This window comes from Castanea sativa, chromosome 1, assembly GCF_040712315.1.
Source record: "Castanea sativa cultivar Marrone di Chiusa Pesio chromosome 1, ASM4071231v1".
Classification (NCBI taxonomy): domain Eukaryota; kingdom Viridiplantae; phylum Streptophyta; class Magnoliopsida; order Fagales; family Fagaceae; genus Castanea; species Castanea sativa.
In genome coordinates, this window is record NC_134013.1 from 2,527,338 (window position 1) to 2,546,672 (window position 19,335).

The following is a 19,335-nucleotide window of genomic DNA, read 5'->3' on the forward strand; positions in this document are numbered from 1 at the left end:
ATGACATGATATGACAAAGATAGTTATGTACACGTTATTCAATACTTTTTTAGAAGTTTCATGTAAAGTGTATACTTAACTAATATGAAATAACATTAAAAAAACTAATATGATATAAAATTATATAATAAAAAAAGTAATATTCCATAACTGTCTAAGAAAATTCCAAGAAATTGAGTTTGCTTCAAATTGATCTAAGTCTCTAGCCTACTCGTTTCCGTGATTTTTTCATGACTAGTCAAACGTGCATATTAAGAAAAGGATTATACCCATTTAATGAGAAGTTATGATAGTCAAAGGACTCAAAGCCAAGATTTGAACAATTTTAGCATGTGTAATACATATTCAATCGTATCATAATCCATAAATGTATATCTCATTCGGTAATTCCATATAGAAACATATCTTATTCTTCACTTCACATTCGGATCCATTTGACAAATTTGGCCCTATGTAAAAAAGAAGCCAAAGCTAGTCCCTAGAGTCATACACCCACATGGAATTTGACAACGACAAGCACTACTATAGTAAACTTCTCACACACACACACGCAGACGCTCACGCTCTTGACTCTCGCACGAGAATCTTTTTCTATAAATTGCATGCAGAGTTTTTAGTGCTATCAAACACTACTCTCTCAGCCTCAAATCCCATCTTGAAAGAGTCCTTAAATATCCAAATTCAAAACCCACAAAAAACCCTTCAAAGTTTTAAGGCTTTTTTTCAGGATTCTTCTCCTATAAAAGCGTGTCCCTCTTTGAAAAACCCACAAAAAACCCTTCAAAGTTTTGATCTTTTTTTTTTTGTTGCTGGTTTTTCAGTAATGGAGAAGGATTTGAGAGATGGGGTTTCAAGCAGATCGGTGTCTCTTGGGAGTCCAAGTTCTTTGAGTCCTTCGTATGAACAGCTTGAGCCTCCACAAACAAGTTATTGTTTTGACCAAGCCCTGTTGGATTCTGAGTTTTCTAGACTCAGCGTCTCTTCTTCTTCCTACAATAACAACAGAAGGAGAAGTAGCAGTAGCAATAGCAATAGCAATAGCAATAATCAGGCTTTGTATATGGGCTCTGGTTATGATTTGGCTAATGGGGTTGGCGGGGTGGACCACTTTATGCCATGTTCTTTTCAACCAGAGAGGGAAAATCAAAGAGTTGGTGACTTTGGGCATTTGGGTGTGGCTAATACCAATTTCTTGGAAATTTTTGTGCCTGAGAGAAACCAATTGAGGCAAAGGGAGTACCCAAATAGGCTCTCTTGGAATGGGAACGGTTTGGTTTCCGACGTATCTATGAATTCCTGTGGTTTGGTGGATGGCTTGGGGAGCAAGAAACCGAGATTTCCCAATTGGTTAAAGGATTCTATGAATTGTTGGTCGTTGAAAGATTTGCGTGGGATGATGTTGTACATGGCGCAAAATCAACAATGGAGCCGGTATTTGCAGTGTAAAATGGATGGCTGTACGGATGAGGAAAAAAATTTGATTTTTATGGAGTTGATAGAACATGTTGGCAAATTGATGCTGCACCCATTTGGGAATTATGTGGCTCAAAAACTTGTGGAGATTTGTAGTGAACACCAGAGGACTCAGATTCTTCAAAAAGTGATTGAAACAAATTATCTTGTTCAGATGTGCCTTACCAATCTTGGGTATGTTTGGTTTACTTTTTTTTTTTTTTTGATAAGGTGAAGGGTGGCTATTACTTGTTCTTTCATAGATTCAAATCCAGGGACTCTTTTGTTTGTTTCTGATTGATATATATATATATATATATATAGCCGTCACTAAAATTTGATTGTTGTTGTTGTTGTTGTTGTTACAGATCTCGTTCTATACAGAAATTACTGAAGCATTTTACCACCCAGCAGCAAATCTCTACGTTTATGTATGCTCTAAGCCCTGGTACTCTTGCATTGAGTAAGGACTTGAATGGTCAGCATGTCATCCAACATTGCTTGATGCATTTTTCTGATGAAGATAACATGGTAATGATCCATTTTGTTTGCCAATATTTTTATTATGCTGCAATTTGAGGTTATTGGGAATGATTATAATCGTGTCAATTTCAGTATCTGTTTCATTCAGTTGGAACTACTTTATCTTCCTACTACGTGTTTGCTTGGTTGTTTTTGTTGCCTTTGTTACCATTTTGCATAGTCCTTCAAAGCAAGTGTTCAAGTCTGATGGTTGAACCTATTCCTTATATTCATTTTGACAATAAGTATATAATATATAATATTAAGAAATCTGTAGTGGTAGTAAAATTGAGTTTGTAACTATCTGTAAGTTGAAACTTTGGAGTGAATAATCTTAGCTTTTATTTACTATAAGATTAAATAACATGAGTCCTGGCAAGGAATTATAAGGATTGTTGTTGATATGACTTATTGAAAAATGATTGTTGTTGATATGTAATTTATGTCTATACTACTCAATTATAATTATCAGACTTTTATTATGGTCTTCAAATGTGCAAATTCTTGTTGTCCTGGCAACACTTAGTCACTTCACAGATCCTCAGTTTGTAGCTTTGAAACTGGTGGAAAGCAAATAATCCTTTTTGTTAGCAACTTTGCAGCCACTTAAATTATTGGGTTCTCATATCATCACTAGGATATATGATCATTTATGGTCCTTGTCCATGTTAGCTTGCATCCTCTCCATTGGAGAATAGGTGTGTTATATTTGTAAGAGGCATTATATATCTTCTTATTCAATATTTCTTTTGGCTATAATATTATATATGATACATATGAGTAAAGATCTGTTTGGATACCGCTTATTGCTGAAAACTGAAAGTATTGTAGCAAAATAATTTTTAAATGTGTGAATAGTGTCGTGGGATCCAGTTTTAAAGTTATTTTTTTGAAAAAAAGTAGTTTGTGGGTATCGTGAACAGTGCACGAAACCCACTAAAAAAAAGGGAAATGCAAACACGCTTCCCAAACAAAGGCTAAGTTTATTGTAACGGGAAGAGGATGCACTCTTTTGTTGCACTTTAAAGTGTAAGAGTTGCCTTGCTTATATGAAAAATCAGAAAATCTGTGTTAAAATTTTTCTTTTTAGATCTTAGTTTCTCTTGTATACTTCCTATGTACATGGATTTGCATTTTTATTAAATAAAATTTTTTGCAATTAAAAAAAAAAAACAGAAACCGTGTTTTGTTGCAGTCTTTTTTGGCTTTTGTTGACTTTAGAACTTTAGTTTGTTTGTTTTGGGGCTGAACAGGCGGTAGCCTTTTGATTGATTGTTGTAGCCGACAAAGATGTTCTTTTCTCCCTTTTTATCAAACTTTTCTCTATCCTGTGACGGCCTGAGGCCAGTTTCCAAGTAACAGTCAAGTTTCTGGTTTTTGGAACACCTATTTCTCTTTTCTTATTTTTGATTGGCCAATTTCTGTAGATTCTAAAACACTCATTTTGACAAATGGGTTAAGTCAAGGTTGTTAGGGGAGCATTATGTCCTTTGTAAAGAGATTACCTAATGATTTTTTTCTGTGAAGATTGAAGTTAACTTGTACTGTATATTAGTCAAATAGAGGACTATTTGGAGAGGTATTAAAGTTTGATCCTGTTCTGAGTTCAAGCTTTCGTGATTATGAATTTGAAACTTGACAACATCACACAATATCTTATGCATCTGTAGTTAACCAGAACATTGGACAGTTCCTGTTGTCTAGTACATCTTTGATTATCATAAATGGAACTAAGAGGAACTCATATTGTGGTTCGAATAGTTTCTTTATTACTGAAGAATGAAGAATGTTGGTTGACTTCTCGGTTGGTCAAAGGCTTGTGGCATGAGACATAAAAAACTTGTCGCATGAATCTTAGCTGTAACCTAGATTATGTTATGTTGTATTGGTTGATCTCTGAGCTTTGTTGGACTGAATGAGCTTGTATAAGTGGATAGAAAAATAACAATTAATCAAACGTTGAAGCTCTGTTTGAGATGAAAATGAAATTATAAAAATGATTGTATTGGATAAGGTGTTGGGACTTGGGTCATCAGGATTACTTTTCTTGAATGCTTTCATTGATTTAATTGCATAGTGTAAGTTGGATGATTGGATTTAGTCTTCCCCACTTGGTAGTCCAATAAACTCGTTTCACATGAAGGATAAAAGAATGATTACACACATTTGTGTATTTATTCATGAATGGATGCATGTGAAGACATATACTTGTGTTCTATGTACTTACTAACACTTCAATCAAATGTATGTCAATCATTTTCATCTTTATCCACCAACATCTCTTTAATTACAAGACACTATCGTACATGCATACTATTTTTGTGTTTGTTAAAAAGTTAGTATTACTACTAGATCTTTCCTAGATATATATTTACATATATCGTAAGCACATACATTAAGGAGTCAGTTTCTTTTTTTTTTGCAAAATCATGGAATTTTTAGTCTGAAGGCACCAACCTTCTCGTTTGGTAGATTACCAAATTGTCCCCATTTTTTTTTTTGAGAGTCAATTGTCCCAAGAAGGTTAAGTTGTTAGGAAACAGTGAATTTAATCATTTAATTGTTTTTCAAGCACTCCTCACGTGTGGTTCCAAACTCCCTCTTAATAAGCAAGATACGACACTTTTTAAATGGGAGGTAGATCAGAGACAGGGTTTGAACTCAAGATCATCTACTCTAATACCATACTAAATTATGAACTGTACCAAATTTATGTTAGGAAATAATTTAATCAACAGCCATTTTTCTTGTTTCTATTGCACCTTTGTTTCTTAGCATGCCACTACAACTTTGGATTCTGGCTTTATGAAAGTTCTGACACTTGCTTGTCGTTGCAGCATCTTTTAAATGAGGTGGCGAACAATTGTCTCAAAATTGCAACAGACAGAAGTGGGTGTTGCGTGCTGCAGAAATGTCTCAAGCACTATAAGGGTGCACTCAAAGAACGTGTGGTGGCTGGGATAATAGCAAATGCATTCCTCTTAGCAGAAGATCAATATGGGTATGTTCTAAAATAGTACTTCATTTATGCTTTTCTTACCATTATAATCATAACCTGTCCTAATTATAATACTTCTTGATTGCTATTTGTGATTCTATAGCAACTATGTGGTGCAATATTTGCTTGAATTGAGGATACCACAAGTCACGGAAAATCTCTTGAGACAGTTTAAAGGGCGTTACTTTATCTTCTCTAGCAATAAGTTTGGTAGCAATGTTGTGGAGAAGTGCTTAGTAGAAACAGTAGAAGAACATTCTTCAAGTATAATTATTGAGTTGCTCACAGATCCAAAATGTTCAATGCTTCTAATTGATCCTTATGGAAACTTTGTCATCCAGAAAGCTTTATTGGTGTCTAAGGTTAGTTCATCTTAACACTTCCTCTTTATTATAATATCACTTGTGTTAGATAAGCTTGAGTTTTGGATTTTATGCACAGTTTTTGAAACCTGAGTGATTATTGAGCTGCCCGAGTAAAATGGAATGGGCTTGTCTCTCGGTCCCAGTTGTCCAAATAACTAAAATTATTTTCTAGCAAACCTTTAAAAAAAAAAAAAATGATTGAGTAAGTTGGCCTGCCTTTGGAAATTTTGGACTGCCCTCATTCAAATAGGTTGAAAACCTGACTGGCTGATGGGTTGCCAATTCTATGCCTTCAAGTTTGGACCCATATCATTACCATGAGAATATGAGGAGGTCATTACAAAGGAAAATGCTAAAAGTACTATCAATTTTATTACATATGGTTTACAAATTGACTTGACAATGAATGTGACTGATGCCACTTCAACAACATAAAAAATAAACATTTGAATTGCTTTTTGTAATTGGTGACACATCATTTTGTAAAATTTGTTTAGTCAAATTTGTAGTATAACTATCATCACACCATTACGATGCATAATTGGTAACCTGTTTCACTACAAATCTTTAATAGAATAATAGTTTAGAATAACTAAATGTTTACTGGACTAATAGTAGACTAAGCAGAGGCTATAGATTCTCAATAGACTAATCATGGTATTTATTTCCTTTCCGTCATTTTATTCTACTAAGAAAAAATGTTCTTTCAGCTTGTTCAGGGGTGGTCGTACTATTGAGCTAGAGCTCATTGGCATAAATTAAACTCAATGTTAATTCTTTTACTCTGTATAAAAAAAATGGAGTCTTAGTACGCTTTCAGTTTAAAGTCATTTATGAGTTGTAATGTATGTATAATTTTAACCTGGTCTGATTACTTGGAGTCGACATGTTTCTTGTTTGTTGCAATTGCAGGGATGCATCCGCAATGCCTTGCTAGAACTAATTCAATCAAACTCTTCAATGATGACCAGCAATCTTTACGGCCGAAAGGTGCTTACTTTTTGTCAGAAGGAGCTGAATATAAATTTTAGGACTCGTCGTTAAAAATCTGGTTCACTTCTAGAGTGTCTAGCTCTTTTTTGTGTTGTGCCATTTAGTTAAATTTTAGGTATTAGGGTAGATTGGTATCATAGGTATCCAGATGTATCAGCATTTTGGGTTTTGGTTGTTTGTAATATGTAGTCTTAAGGGATGGAAGGTGTGTGCTGAAACGAGAAGTTGCAAAGGAGCTATCTCAAAAAGTTACAACCCTCACAAGGGGGAAAGGAATATAATACAGTATTTGTTCTTAGGCTGTATATTCCAAGGTCTTCCCAATGTTGTTACACTAGCTCTTCCAAATGTTGTTACACTGTAAACTCAGCGTTTGATACGTGCTTGAAATATATTAGATTGTTGATTGTTCCTTGTGTTGCATGTCTGAAAATGGAGAGGATCTTGTAAGGTCAGGGCAATCACTTTCTATTGCATTAACATTGTCTTCTACTCAGCCCTTGTTTAATTATCTTTCTCTAGCACTCGTGCTAGTAACATTGTGGATTATGGATTATGGATGCAACAATGATGAAACAATGCTAGTAACATTATGTGAAAGTGCTTTTTTATCAGAATTGAGAATTATGATATTAGGAGACATATCTTATCCTTGGCAAAAGGCATGCTGGGGCTAATGATTAACAGTCCAAAATCTAATTTTTCTTGAAAAAAGAATGCTACGAACACAACTTTAAAACAAACTTTTTCATAACTGTTTTTTGTGACAAGTTGTAATTGAGGTAATAATACTTTCATAAGGCTATATCAGTAACACTAAACACCACTTTTTATGTTACTAACTAATCACAATATAGAACACTTTAACGATTATGGAAAAAATTGTGAAAAGGTTTGTATCTTAGACTTTATTGTTATTACCAAAATTAATCATAAACTATTATGCCCTTATCCAAAACTTCACATAAATGCATTTATCATTTTCAACGTCCTATCTGGGTCGTTTTGTAGTCTTTAAAAGTTGAAAATGGCCGACCAAGGAAGGTCACCCATCTTTGCAGCACATTTTCTTTTAATGGTTGTTAGTCTAGTTTTTAATGTCGCTTCTGGCCCGCAAATTTCGATGTCGCATGTCATATGGGGAAAAACAAGTTCAAAAAAAGAAAAAAGAAAAAAAAAAAGTTGATGATTCCTTAAGTGCCATGAATATGAATAACTCATCCATAAAGGTGGAGAAAATGAACTTCCCCTAGACTTAACAGCCATAAAGATTTTTATCATAAATGACAAATTCATAGATATGACGTTTCTTCTAGTAAAAAGAGAAGGATATTTTCAGCAAAAAAAAGAAAAAAAAAGAAAAGAAGAGAAGGATATTCGACAAACTATAGAATTGGAACAAATTTTTTTTTTTTTTAGTAAACAGTAATACTTATTAGAATACACACAAAAATAGTAATTATAGCGTTTTAAACCGGGTTTATAATATATTACATAACCAAAGTGGATTATAAACAGTGGACATTAAATACACACAACCAATGTGGGATAAACATCCTTTTTTTTTTTTTGAGTAAATAGTATAAACTTATAATAATAGTATTTTAAACCAGATTTATAATACATTATATAATTAGAGTATAGCTACAAAAGGGTCTAACCTTTGTAATTGTAGATTGGGGTTAAACAACGTATACTAGAACACACAACCAATGTGGGACAAACATTCCAATTTTTTTTAGTAAACAGTAATACTTATTAGAACACACACAAAAATAGTAATAATAGTATTTTAAACCGAATTTATAATACATTACATAATCAGAGTACAACTATAAAAAAAACAATCAAAATCACCCATATTGTTCTTGGTTGTGATGTGCCAAATACTGCAAAGGTCAAGTAACTTACGTAAAAAGACTAATAGAACATTTACTAAAAACTTGCTCTAATTTTCAAATAATATCATTCAACTACAAAATTCATGACTTATTAAAATTGTTATTACCTTTGGAAATAATTTTAGGATAATTAGTCTATCAAATTAGTATATTTGGAATGAAGGGAGAAAAGTGAAAAAGGGTGGCCAAAAATATGTCGTATTTATTTAATATTACTCTCTTATTTTTTCCTCTCCCTTTTATTACTCTCTCTCTCCCCCCCTTCCCCCTTAATATTACTCTCTTATTCTTTATGAAAAAAATAAAAAAATCTTTCTGGTTAAAACATATGATAAATTACAAAATTAATTTATTTTTTTAAGATAGTTGATTAAGGCATATTATTATCAAAGTGAAAAAACAAAAAAGAATTAAAAACTCTAGGAGACAATAGCATGGGCTTCTTCTTTTTTTTAAGATGAAACAATAGTAGACTTTATTTATAGAGAATCAAGTTATACAATGAGGAAGAGAAAAGATGGACATTCTTTTGACCAAATAGTGACCCCTCATTCTCTTTTGCAACACTAGATAAAGCTAGAACAGCACGATTACATCGTAAAAGTAGACTAATAAAAGAAATAAAATAAAAAATACTACAAAGAAATTTAATGTCTTTAAAATCCAAGCTACTATACGTGAGCAAATCTTCTCTTCAAAGTTTTTGGCTTTTAATGAACTAAACTGAGTTGAGCATTAGAAATTAAAGATTGAATAATTAAATTGTATTTTGAATACAAGTTGAACCTAAGTTCAAACTCATCATCAAATAATTACATAGTCAAACTTAGTTCAGTTTTTGGTAAAAAAAGTTTAAATTTATTCACAAGTTATTGATTAATTTATTCTCTCTCAAATATAGTAATCACCACAACTAAAATTGTTTACCCTTAACATATTTATACTAATAATTCATTATCAAATTATTATTTTTTTTGGTAAACATTAAATTATAGTTGAAGCTATTTAACTTGAGATAATAGATAGAATTATTTTCGTTTAAGAACTTATAAAAAATCAATTCCCAACCTTAAATTTAAAGTTTAAATTTTTTTTACTAAAAATAGACTGCTTATACTCAATAAATTAAAAAAATAAAATGATATCTTATAAACTTACATTATACATACAAACTTATCCAATTCAATCCCAAATTTACATACATACATACATACATATATATATATATATCTCGACACACACACACACACACACTCAAACTAACCATCATATTAATGAGTTTTTAACAAACTCATTATTATATTTGATCTTCATATGTTTAATATTTAAAGGCTAAAGTGCAAACTACACCTTTAATGTTTAAGGGTCTTTGGATTTTGCACTCTCAAATTTTAGGATTTTGATTTTAGCCCCTAAAGTTATATTTTGTTTGTAGTAATAGGTAGTAGCCTCATTCATCCATATTTTTCGTTAAGTATCACATAAACTTGTTGCACATGTTTTATATATTCAATAAAATAATGCATTGTGGCACAAGGACAATAATGTAGCATTGTTTTATTGGATGAACTAAACATACGTGACAAACTTATGTGACACTTAACAAAAAAATATGGATAAAGTGAAGGGGCTATTAATACAAAAAGAGTGTAACTTTGGGAGATAAAATTCAAATTTTAAAACTTTAAAATGTAAAATTCAAATACTCCTAACTTTAAGGGTATAGTTTGTAGTTTATTCATATCAAAACCTAAACTTATTTTTTAGAAGATTGTAAAACCTAACTTAGATTGGAGCTTAACATATTTACTAAATAAAAAAATATAACCACCCCCCCCCCCCCCCCCCCCCCCCTTTTTTTTTTTAAAACCAAGCCATCTCTTAACTACCCAATCTAGGATAAAGGAGATATAGCTATCAAATTAAAATATAAAAATATGATTACTACTCATAAACTCAATTTAAAATTTTCAAATCACAATTATCTCTCACCCAACTTATCCGTTGACTTCAAAAATCCAAAATAAATAAATAAATATTTTTTTTACAAAAAGGAAAAAACAAATTCTAATTAATAGCAATTATCACCAACGTGGCACAATGTGATTGGCCACATATAATGTCTGACCGGCAGTATATCTCTCTGCGCCAAACACAGAAGTCTCTCAGATAACCTGAGTCAGATTAGAAGTCAATTTCCATTCTCTCTCTCTCTGAATCGCACAGAGAGAAAATTTTTGCTTTCGAAATTGAAACACGAAGATCGCTCTCCAAAGCGATAAACTTCATTCTTCTATAGCTATAGCAATAGCAAAGACGAAGCGCGATGGCTTTGAATTTGAGCTCGAGGTTGAGCTTGGCACACCTAGCCTACGCGCTTTTGATTTTCCTTTACTGTTCTTCTTCATCATCCTCAGCCGTTGATCTCCTCCAAGGCTCAACCAATCGCCGCCGTCCGATGATCCTCCCTCTCTATCTCTCTTCATCTAAAACTACCTCCTCCTCCTCCGATCGCATCGTCGCCGATCACAATCGCCGCCAGCTCCGCAACTCGCCGCCTCCTCCGAACGCTCGCATGCGACTCTACGACGATCTCCTTTCCAACGGGTTCAATTCTCAAATTTACTTAGTTTTTTTCATTTCGATCTTTGATTTTATGTCTCATTTCTCTTATTATTGATTTTTATTTTTTTTTTTGGTTTGGATTTGTGATAGTTACTATACGACGAGGCTATGGATTGGAACGCCACCACATGAATTCGCGCTGATTGTGGATACTGGAAGCACTGTGACCTATGTTCCGTGCTCGGACTGTGGACACTGTGGAAAACATCAGGTTTAGCTTTCGATTTGTGTGCTTTTATTAATTTTTTTTTAATTGTAGATTTTTAGGAATATAAATTTTAGTTTTTTTTTTTATAGAAATATATGAACAGTGTGTTGATGATCTCTATGGAGGAGAGGATTAGGGAGTTTGGTTTCTTTAACTCTTAATTATCATACTATAATTGATTGTTGAATGATAAATTGATTTAAAGTTTAATATTACAGTTGTTAGTTTGATAAGAATGGAAGAGAAAGAAAAAGAACCTGCAATTTCAGGTTTCAGTTATTTTTATTTCCTCTTTGTTGAGGGAATGAAAAAAAAAAAAAAGGTAAAAGAACTAAAGAAGGCCAAAAATCAGTAGAACTAGTAAAAAAGGACATATCAATTACGGAAATAACAAAGAGTATTACTTTGGAGTTTGGATTGAATAGAATGACGGAAAAGAATACATGTGGTTGTCCATAGCCGACGCCAAAAAATTTGGGAGTAGGGCTTGATTGTTGTTGTTGTTGTTGTTTGTTTCTTTATTTTTTTGTGGACTTTGAAAACTATAAGCTGTGAAAATGGAAGGTATGTTTTTTCTGAATTTGGTGGATGATTGATTAATTGATAGCTTTTCTTTTGAAAAAAAATTAGCAGGTGATTTATTGGAAGCTAATATTATGTTGTTGTTCAGGATCCCAGGTTTCAGCCAGAGTTGTCTAGTACATATCGACCAATGAAGTGCAGCGTTACTTGTAACTGTGACAGTAATAATGCTCAATGCACTTATGAGAGACGGTATGCTGAGATGAGTTCTAGCAGTGGGATGCTTGGTGATGATGTCCTTTCCTTCGGCAATGAAAGTCAGCTTGTGCCTCAGCGTGCTGTTTTTGGTTGTGAAAACATGGAAACCGGTGATCTTTACACCCAGCGTGCTGATGGCATAATGGGTTTAGGACGGGGTCGGCTTAGTGTGATGGATCAACTAGTGGATAAGGGTGTTATTAGTGACTCATTTTCTTTATGTTATGGTGGGATGGATGTAGGTGGGGGTGCTATGATTCTTGGTGGCATTTCTTCTCCTCCTGATATGGTATTTACCCATTCAGACCCTTATCGCAGGTAAAATACTTTTAAACTATCAAATTTGTAGGGTTTTTTAAAGAATGCATTTTGTGCATCTCACACATATGCTCTAGTTTTGGGATGTCAACAGTCCATATTACAATATCGCTTTGAAGGCAATACTTGTTGCTGGGAAGCAATTGAAGTTAAAGCCAAGCGTCTTTGATGGAAGGCATGGAACAGTCTTGGATAGTGGAACTACATACGCTTACCTTCCAAGAGACGCTTTTCTTGCATTTAAGACTGCTGTAAGACTCTGTAGCTTTGAGTTTCATCCTCTCTTTATAGTGTATTTAATTGTGTCATTTGCCTGACTAAGAAGGGGGGGGGGGGAATAGGAGGATGTTTGAGTTTTGTTTTCAAGTTGAAATGTGCTTTCTTAATTTATTTGCTTCGTCTAAATCTTTGGCTTTTATGTCTGCTGCTTAAAAGCATATATGCTAGCCAACAATTCTAGATATCACTTAATGGATTAACGATGAGTGTCTGGTGAGTTTCTCATTAATAGGTGACTTGGTAAAACTAACAAGTTTGTTTGAAGGCCAAACAAGCAAAAATTAGTCCCTTTTACAATTTAGAATGAGACTGCTTACCAAAAAACAATGTAGAACAAGACTATATGTGTATGGAACAAAATCTGGATACAGGTTGCACAAATTCAAATTATAAGAATTCTGATACATTTTATAGAGAATGGAAGCAGATTGTTTTCCCCCAATTTTATTCTTTAGTCAATGAGCTCTACTTTAAATGGCACTTCCTCTCTCTATAAGAATGGGGTGGAGAATGAGCTTGTAAGTCCTAAACCCATTGGGTATATGTGTATCTTACCAATCAAAGAAATATTTTTATGGATGGCCCCGCTGTAGTTGGATTAAGTGCCTTAATCGAATTTAGTTGAATTATAGATCCTTCTTTAAATTTAGTTCATGCTAAATTCAATGTTAGAGCATATGTCAAGCTTCTTTGCTTTGAATGAAAATAAAAGGTTCTTTGTTTTGAAGTGACTGTTGAATTTTGCTCTCATTTGACTTCAGTTTTAGTGAAGTGTGAACTGTAACTGGGTTGTTAAACATTTTGGCTTCTATGACAATACAACTTGTCAAATTTTTGTGACTTATATCCTGAATGTTGGGATCATATATCCTAGTTTTGCAATTTTAACGTCACTGTGGCTAGCATTAGGCAACTTGCAATCATACTCACAGGTGACCATTTAGGTAATTTTGAATCAATTGTTCGTAGGAAAGGGAGGGGTAGGAAGTCGTTCTATTGTGGCACCAGTTAATATTTTTAAGTTTTGGAAAGTTCATGAGTATCATTTCTGCAAATGGGTATACTTATAATCCTGTGTGGGCCTTGCATCTACTTTGGATCATATATCCTGGATCCTGGTTTCTTTTAGGCCTCTAAAATTACTTCCCTTGGTCTTGGCAGCGGAATATTTGTTACTTACCAAAAAAAAAAAAAAAAAACTTCCCTTTGATCCTTTTTTAATCTGTGTCACTGATCTAGAAAATTGAAATCACTGCCTCAAGTGTTGCCCTTAACTCTTGTGGCTGTGATGTCCTCTACTGTCCTTGCATCTGTAGAAGACACCTTTTAATGGTTGGATGCTGTACTGTACTGCCCTCTAACTATAAACTCCTGTCAGTGTCAATGACTGACATCAGTTTCTCCAAGTATTCCTGTGTGTTGCTAAAGTTTTCAATTTTAGATTATCCATACTTTTTGCATACCTTTTTGTTGAACGCCTCAGTTGATATGTATTGTATGTGATATGCAGGTGATGAAGGAAATTCATTCCCTCAAACAAATCCATGGTCCAGATCCAAATTTTAATGATATTTGTTTTTCTGGTGCTGGAAGGTACTGCCTAGACTAGATATACATAAACTGAGTTTAAGCACCTCTTGCTTGATTGGTTGTCTTGAGATTACATCTTAATATCTTTACTTGCATTATGCTTAGGGAAGTTTCCAAACTATTGGAAGTTTTTCCTCAGGTTGATATGGTATTCAACAATGGCAAAAAGTTGTCACTGTCTCCAGAGAACTACTTGTTCCGGGTAAGTTGATGTTAATCTTCCTGTGTTTTTTCTTGTGTGGAAAAAACAGTGAATGTTGTTTACCCAATTATAGGTTTTTTTTTTGGGAGTAAAAATTATGATTTCAAATGTTGTTAAGCACATAATGATGTTTATTTAATTTGTTATTTCATTTGTTTTCTTCTTTTCTTTCATGGTGTGTATTTTAGCATACAAAGGTTAGTGGTGCATATTGCTTGGGAATTTTTCAAAATGGAGATGATGCAACTACTCTTTTAGGAGGTACATTTCTTTGGAATGCAAATCTCTGTTGTGCTTACTATGTAATTAGTTCTTGCATTTGTTAAAACCAAAAGATGCATTTATGCTCAACCTGCCTTGTGCACTCCAATATGAAGTCAAGCAATAATTTCCTTCTCCTCTCCCTGAACATACGGCATGCATGTGCATGAGCACACAATGGGTATCTCAGTTAATTTTTGTTGATTTGTTACAGGGATTGTTGTTCGTAACACCCTTGTGACTTATGATCGTGAGAACGATAAGATTGGCTTCTGGAAAACCAATTGTTCTGAATTATGGAAGAGTTTGCATTACATTGATCCTTCAACCCCATCTCCTTTGCCACCAAAAAGCCAGAGTACAAATGTAAGCATTCCTCCTACTGTAGCTTCTGGTGGATTGCCTCATGCCCCAGCCCCAGCCCCAGATGGATTGCTTCATGCTGTTTTTCCAGGTAGAGCAAGTTTTAAGCATGTACATACCTTTTGTGCTGTTTTTTTCCCCCAAATTTGAACGTGCAGCCTCAATAATTTCTTAGGTTCTTTCTTGACATATAACTATTTGTTATGAGTTTCAATATGTCGAGCTTCTATTTCTTGCAATATACAATTAGATTGACACGTATGTAACTAAAGATTGAAGTGAAGATTCTCCTGAACACACACACACACACACTAGTTTTTTTTTTTTATAGTTTTTTTTTTAATATTATGAATAAAAGCCTCTTTTTGGTTGGTTGCATGCATTTTTGGAACTCTTGCGCTTATTATACACTCATAATTTTCTTTTACATTGCGGTCTAGACTTGTCACCAATGTTATGTCTACCGTGTATTGTATGTAGGTGAATTTCAAATTGGACTGATAACATTTGATATGAGTCTTAGCATCAACAACTCCTATATGAAACCCAATATTACAGAGCTTACCAAGTTTATTGCCCAGGAGCTAGATGTTAAAGCTTCACAGGTATAGTTGAGCTATTTTTTCCTCGGGCATGGTTGCGTTGTTAGAGGTGCCCTGCTGAAGAATATCTTACTATTTAAAGTACTTCTTTTGAATCTTTAAGCTTTATAATTTCTTAGTTCCAATGCATTATTCAATCTATCAACCCCATTTATTCATTTGTTTGTCTCTGTTTGGAGATAATGGACTTTTGATGGGTTAGTTTGGAGATAATGGACTTTTGCCTTTTGACCATGAATTGGTGTAAATATTGGATTAAATTTCAAAATTCCAAGTAGTGGTTCCAGGTGCCTTCTTTTAACGTTTAGTGATACTTAGTTCAACTGAGCCTCAAGTATCTGTTTCTATCTGTGCCATGATTAAAGATATATTTATATCTTCCATTGAAAAAAACTGAATTTTTTAAGTGCTATGTATACTGAAAATTAATAGAATGTACTAGGAATATACAAGCCAGGCTGTCTGGGTCTGCATTTCCTGATCTGATGTGGTTTTAACCTTTTATTTAAAAATAATTGGATCAGAGCTGTGGGTTTAGTCATTAAAGTAGGTGGTCCACCTAATCGAACCGATTTTATTGCTACCTTGGTTTCACTTTGCGCTTCTAAAGCCTTCATTGCAGTGTGCCACTATCTCTGAATGTTTCCTTGCTTTGGCAGAAGATTTTAGGTCAATTTAACTTGGTCTATGAGTAATGCTCACTGCTTGATTTCAGGTTCATTTATTGAGCTTCAACTACAAATCAAATGTTTCCCTTTTCAAATGGGCTATCTTCCCAGATGAATCTGCCGATTACATATCTAATACCACAGCGATGGTAATGCTAGATGCTGAAGTTGTCTTATATACAACTGTAGCCATTCCCTCAATTCACTATAGTGGTTTACCTAATGCTTATTTATTTGTGTGCAGAGTATAATTCAGCGCTTAAAGGAACATCGTATGCGACTTCCTAAGAAATTTGGAAGTTATCAGCTTGTTGAATTGAATGTCAAGCCCCCAGTGAAACCGTATGTTATTTGCTTTTTCTCTAGTTGTCTTCTTTTCACTAATGTACATGGTGTTTCCACTTTCATTTCCTGCCGATCCTTACCTCTGGATCCAGATTCATGCAGTAAAGCAGGACTATCTGTGTCATTATTAACATGTGGAGTTCAGACTCCTTTACCAAAGCCCTTTTAGAAGCAAATTCTTTTGTGTTGGATAAGATGGATTAGACTGCAGTCACTAATATAAAATGCTTGAATGAAATGTTAATAATACATGAAGGTTTAGAATTTTTAGCTAGAATATAGCGATGTCTTAAAAAGAGAGATGCATTTGCTCTGGGAAAATCATTAGTCAAATAAACTTAAATTAGCACTTTTTTTTTCAATGTACATCTATTATAAGTCTCTTCAGTCTTCCCTATCTTGTAATTGCTAACATCAAGAAATTTGTGATTTCCAAATCTCATTCAAGCAAACTAAAACAAGTAGTTAAATCCAAATTCCTAAGTTCTTACATCTAAAGGCAGCATATGCAATAGTAGCCATTTCCAGAATTCAAGCCTAGGATACACAAGCTGTACGGGACAGGTTCGGATCCCCTCCTTGCTTCACAGCTTTATCCTTATTTAGGGGAAAGAGATTTGCAGCTTTATACTCTCTAGTTGAAATCCAGGAAAATTTTCAGGTAATTTAAAGCTGCTTTAAGTGCAATCTAGACCTTATGAATTTCTCACAGTCTCACTCCCACTCCATGACCTCCTGGGAATGTTGTGCTGAAAAAGTAATACATATGGGCTTCTTTTCTTTTTTTCTTTTTCCTTTAATATTGTTAATGCTATATGAAGTTTTGCATTATGAACAAAGTTGATCATGTCAAATTGTAAACTTGTAAGGCAGTTTTTAATAATTTCTTTGACATAAAGAAGAATTCTATGGGTCTGTAAAAGAAGAGAGGAGCAGGGAGGAGCTTTATATAGCATCAGTAGTGGTTTTTCTATATATCAATATCCATAAATGTGAATGTCGTATGCTTAAATCTTGAAAGAAGTCCCTTGGGCCAAGCACCCTGATCTAGCTTAAAGATATAGTTTGTTGATGTATATTACTAGTCTTTATATTTTCGAAGTTTACATTAATAAGTTGATTTATCTTCTAATTGTTATGTATTAATCTATCAATAACTGTAACTATATTGGCATTCTTTTGGGAATACTAGATTTTCTAGTCCCAGCTTTTTGAACCAGTTTAGCTTTAAACACTGCTTCCTTTTCTTTTTTATATTTCACAATCGGAATCCTGTGGAAAATTGCAGAACTTGGTGGAAACAAAACTATTGGGCAGTGGCTGTTGGAGCTCTAGTTACCCTGGTTCTTGGACTTTCAATTTTTGGGGCATTGTTAATTTGGAGATCTAGACACACAGAATCTAGTTCGTATGAGCCTGTTAAAGCCGCTGTTTCAGACCAAGAGCTTCAACCACTTCAAACTTCAACAGGGCTTTGATGGTTTATAGTGTATATAGTCTTCTTAATTTAGTGAGTAATATTGTTCTGGATAGCTTCAAATTTGACTATTCAAGCTAACGATTTCGAGGTGATGGAATCATTGATCCCTCCATTGTTGTATAATGAAAAAGTAAATGAAAAGCGGATAGAAAAAGTAGTTGCTGAGGAAAAGATTATAGTTTTTGACATTAATTTATGTAGAAAGTTACATTTTGATCAAATAAAACAATTACAAGATATAGTCATTATGCAAAATAATCTTGGTGGTCCCAATGTACTACTCAAAACTGATCACTGGGGGACAGCGATCCGATTCTCTGGATCTCTAATGTTACTTGTGGTTGCCTACTAATAAGGATAGCTTCTAGTTTTAAGGATAGCTTCTGGTTTTTCATAGTGAATTAGATAAAAAATGTACTGACTAGTAAGTACATTTTATCTGATACGAAGGAGAGTTTGCATTTCTTAGGACAATTAGAAATGTCCATTCTCAGCCATGAAATCCGGTTTTTCTTTTCAATTTGATAGGATCAATTTGCAGGTAAAGTTGATTGCCTTAGCATTTTTTTCTCTAAAGCAAGCGAACACAACTCTGGTGGCCGATTTTTTTGTACATTGTACACAATTTTGAATCAAACTGTAATGATTTCAGGACAACTTTTGTTTTGAATTGATTTGACGATGATCCACCCTTAGAAACTAGAATTCTCTCATGCATTTGGGCAGAACAATCAGGAATTCTGTCTCCCCAGGCCCTTAAAATTTTCAGGGCCCAATTGCCACTAAGCCTGAAAGAAGAAAAATTGTAAAATATAAAAAAATCTTTTCTCACATTTTGATTGTGTTTGGGATTGTTTAAAAATTCAGTTTTTTACTATTTAACTTATTTTTGTTAGGATTTATGAGCTCTATTGTACTATTTCAACAATCTTTTTGTTTTATTTACAGTACTTTTGATAAAAAGTTTTCAGTTTTCGCTAAATAAACTGTTCTCAAATAGACACTTCAACAATGAATTGAAATGGAGAATATCTTTAAAAATGGAGCAGAATTCTAGAATAATGAATGAAAAATCAGCAACCACCTAAAAAAGAGTTATAAGCCCCAGACAATTGTTTTGCTGCTTCAATAAAATTATTTTTATATATTTTTAAATTTTTTTATTAAACTATATATATGCCCAAACTGATTACTAGGCATATGTTGCTGTAGGTGGGTAGACTTTTGAAATTTTACTTGGGACAGAAAAAGGTTACATTGTAGATATATCTTTTGTCATACATTTGTCGCGGTTCTTTAAACCAAAGACCTTCGGTGAAAATTCAGCGAAAAAAAAAAAAAAACCTTCGGTGAAAAAATATAAAACACGAAAATTGTGATCAA

General features: G+C 33.6%; 2 protein-coding genes across 3 annotated transcripts; both read left to right on the forward strand.

Annotated features, from left to right (window-relative positions):
• Window positions 1-712: 712 nt before the first annotated feature.
• Window positions 713-6,696, forward strand: LOC142621751 (putative pumilio homolog 8, chloroplastic). Its single transcript, XM_075795456.1, has 5 exons — window positions 713-1,647; window positions 1,821-1,983; window positions 4,812-4,975; window positions 5,076-5,334; window positions 6,250-6,696. Exons 1-5 carry the CDS (start codon window positions 824-826, stop codon window positions 6,379-6,381), a joined length of 1,542 nt encoding a protein of 513 aa, XP_075651571.1. The 5' UTR covers window positions 713-823; the 3' UTR covers window positions 6,382-6,696.
• A 3,702-nt stretch (window positions 6,697-10,398) lies between these two features.
• LOC142612567 (aspartic proteinase 36-like) lies at window positions 10,399-18,210 on the forward strand. Of its 2 annotated transcripts, none has more exons than XM_075784664.1 (12): window positions 10,399-10,838; window positions 10,947-11,067; window positions 11,735-12,162; window positions 12,257-12,413; window positions 13,952-14,034; window positions 14,137-14,233; window positions 14,422-14,494; window positions 14,709-14,948; window positions 15,338-15,462; window positions 16,175-16,276; window positions 16,372-16,469; window positions 17,761-18,210. In XM_075784664.1, the coding sequence occupies exons 1-12, from the start codon at window positions 10,558-10,560 to the stop codon at window positions 17,948-17,950; spliced, it is 1,995 nt and encodes a 664-aa protein (XP_075640779.1). In that variant the 5' UTR covers window positions 10,399-10,557; the 3' UTR covers window positions 17,951-18,210. The 2 variants fall into 2 exon arrangements, with proteins under 2 accessions (XP_075640779.1, XP_075640786.1); XM_075784671.1 differs by lacking the exon at window positions 17,761-18,210 and adding an exon at window positions 17,346-17,399.
• Window positions 18,211-19,335: the final 1,125 nt, after the last annotated feature.

What these genes read in the sequence shown, in the direction of transcription:
- LOC142621751 (XM_075795456.1), top strand. Translation starts at nt 824, where the DNA reads ATGGAGAAGGATTTGAGAGATGGGGTTTCAAGCAGATCGGTGTCTCTT. An exon ending in ATGTGCCTTACCAATCTTGG is followed by an intron (nt 1,648 to 1,820) that starts GTATGTTTGGTT and finishes TTGTTGTTACAG; the next exon opens with ATCTCGTTCTATACAGAAAT. An exon ending in TTAGCAGAAGATCAATATGG is followed by an intron (nt 4,976 to 5,075) that starts GTATGTTCTAAA and finishes GTGATTCTATAG; the next exon opens with CAACTATGTGGTGCAATATT.
- LOC142612567 (XM_075784664.1), top strand. Translation starts at nt 10,558, where the DNA reads ATGGCTTTGAATTTGAGCTCGAGGTTGAGCTTGGCACACCTAGCCTAC. An exon ending in GACACTGTGGAAAACATCAG is followed by an intron (nt 11,068 to 11,734) that starts GTTTAGCTTTCG and finishes GTTGTTGTTCAG; the next exon opens with GATCCCAGGTTTCAGCCAGA. An exon ending in GTCAAGCCCCCAGTGAAACC is followed by an intron (nt 16,470 to 17,760) that starts GTATGTTATTTG and finishes GGAAAATTGCAG; the next exon opens with AACTTGGTGGAAACAAAACT.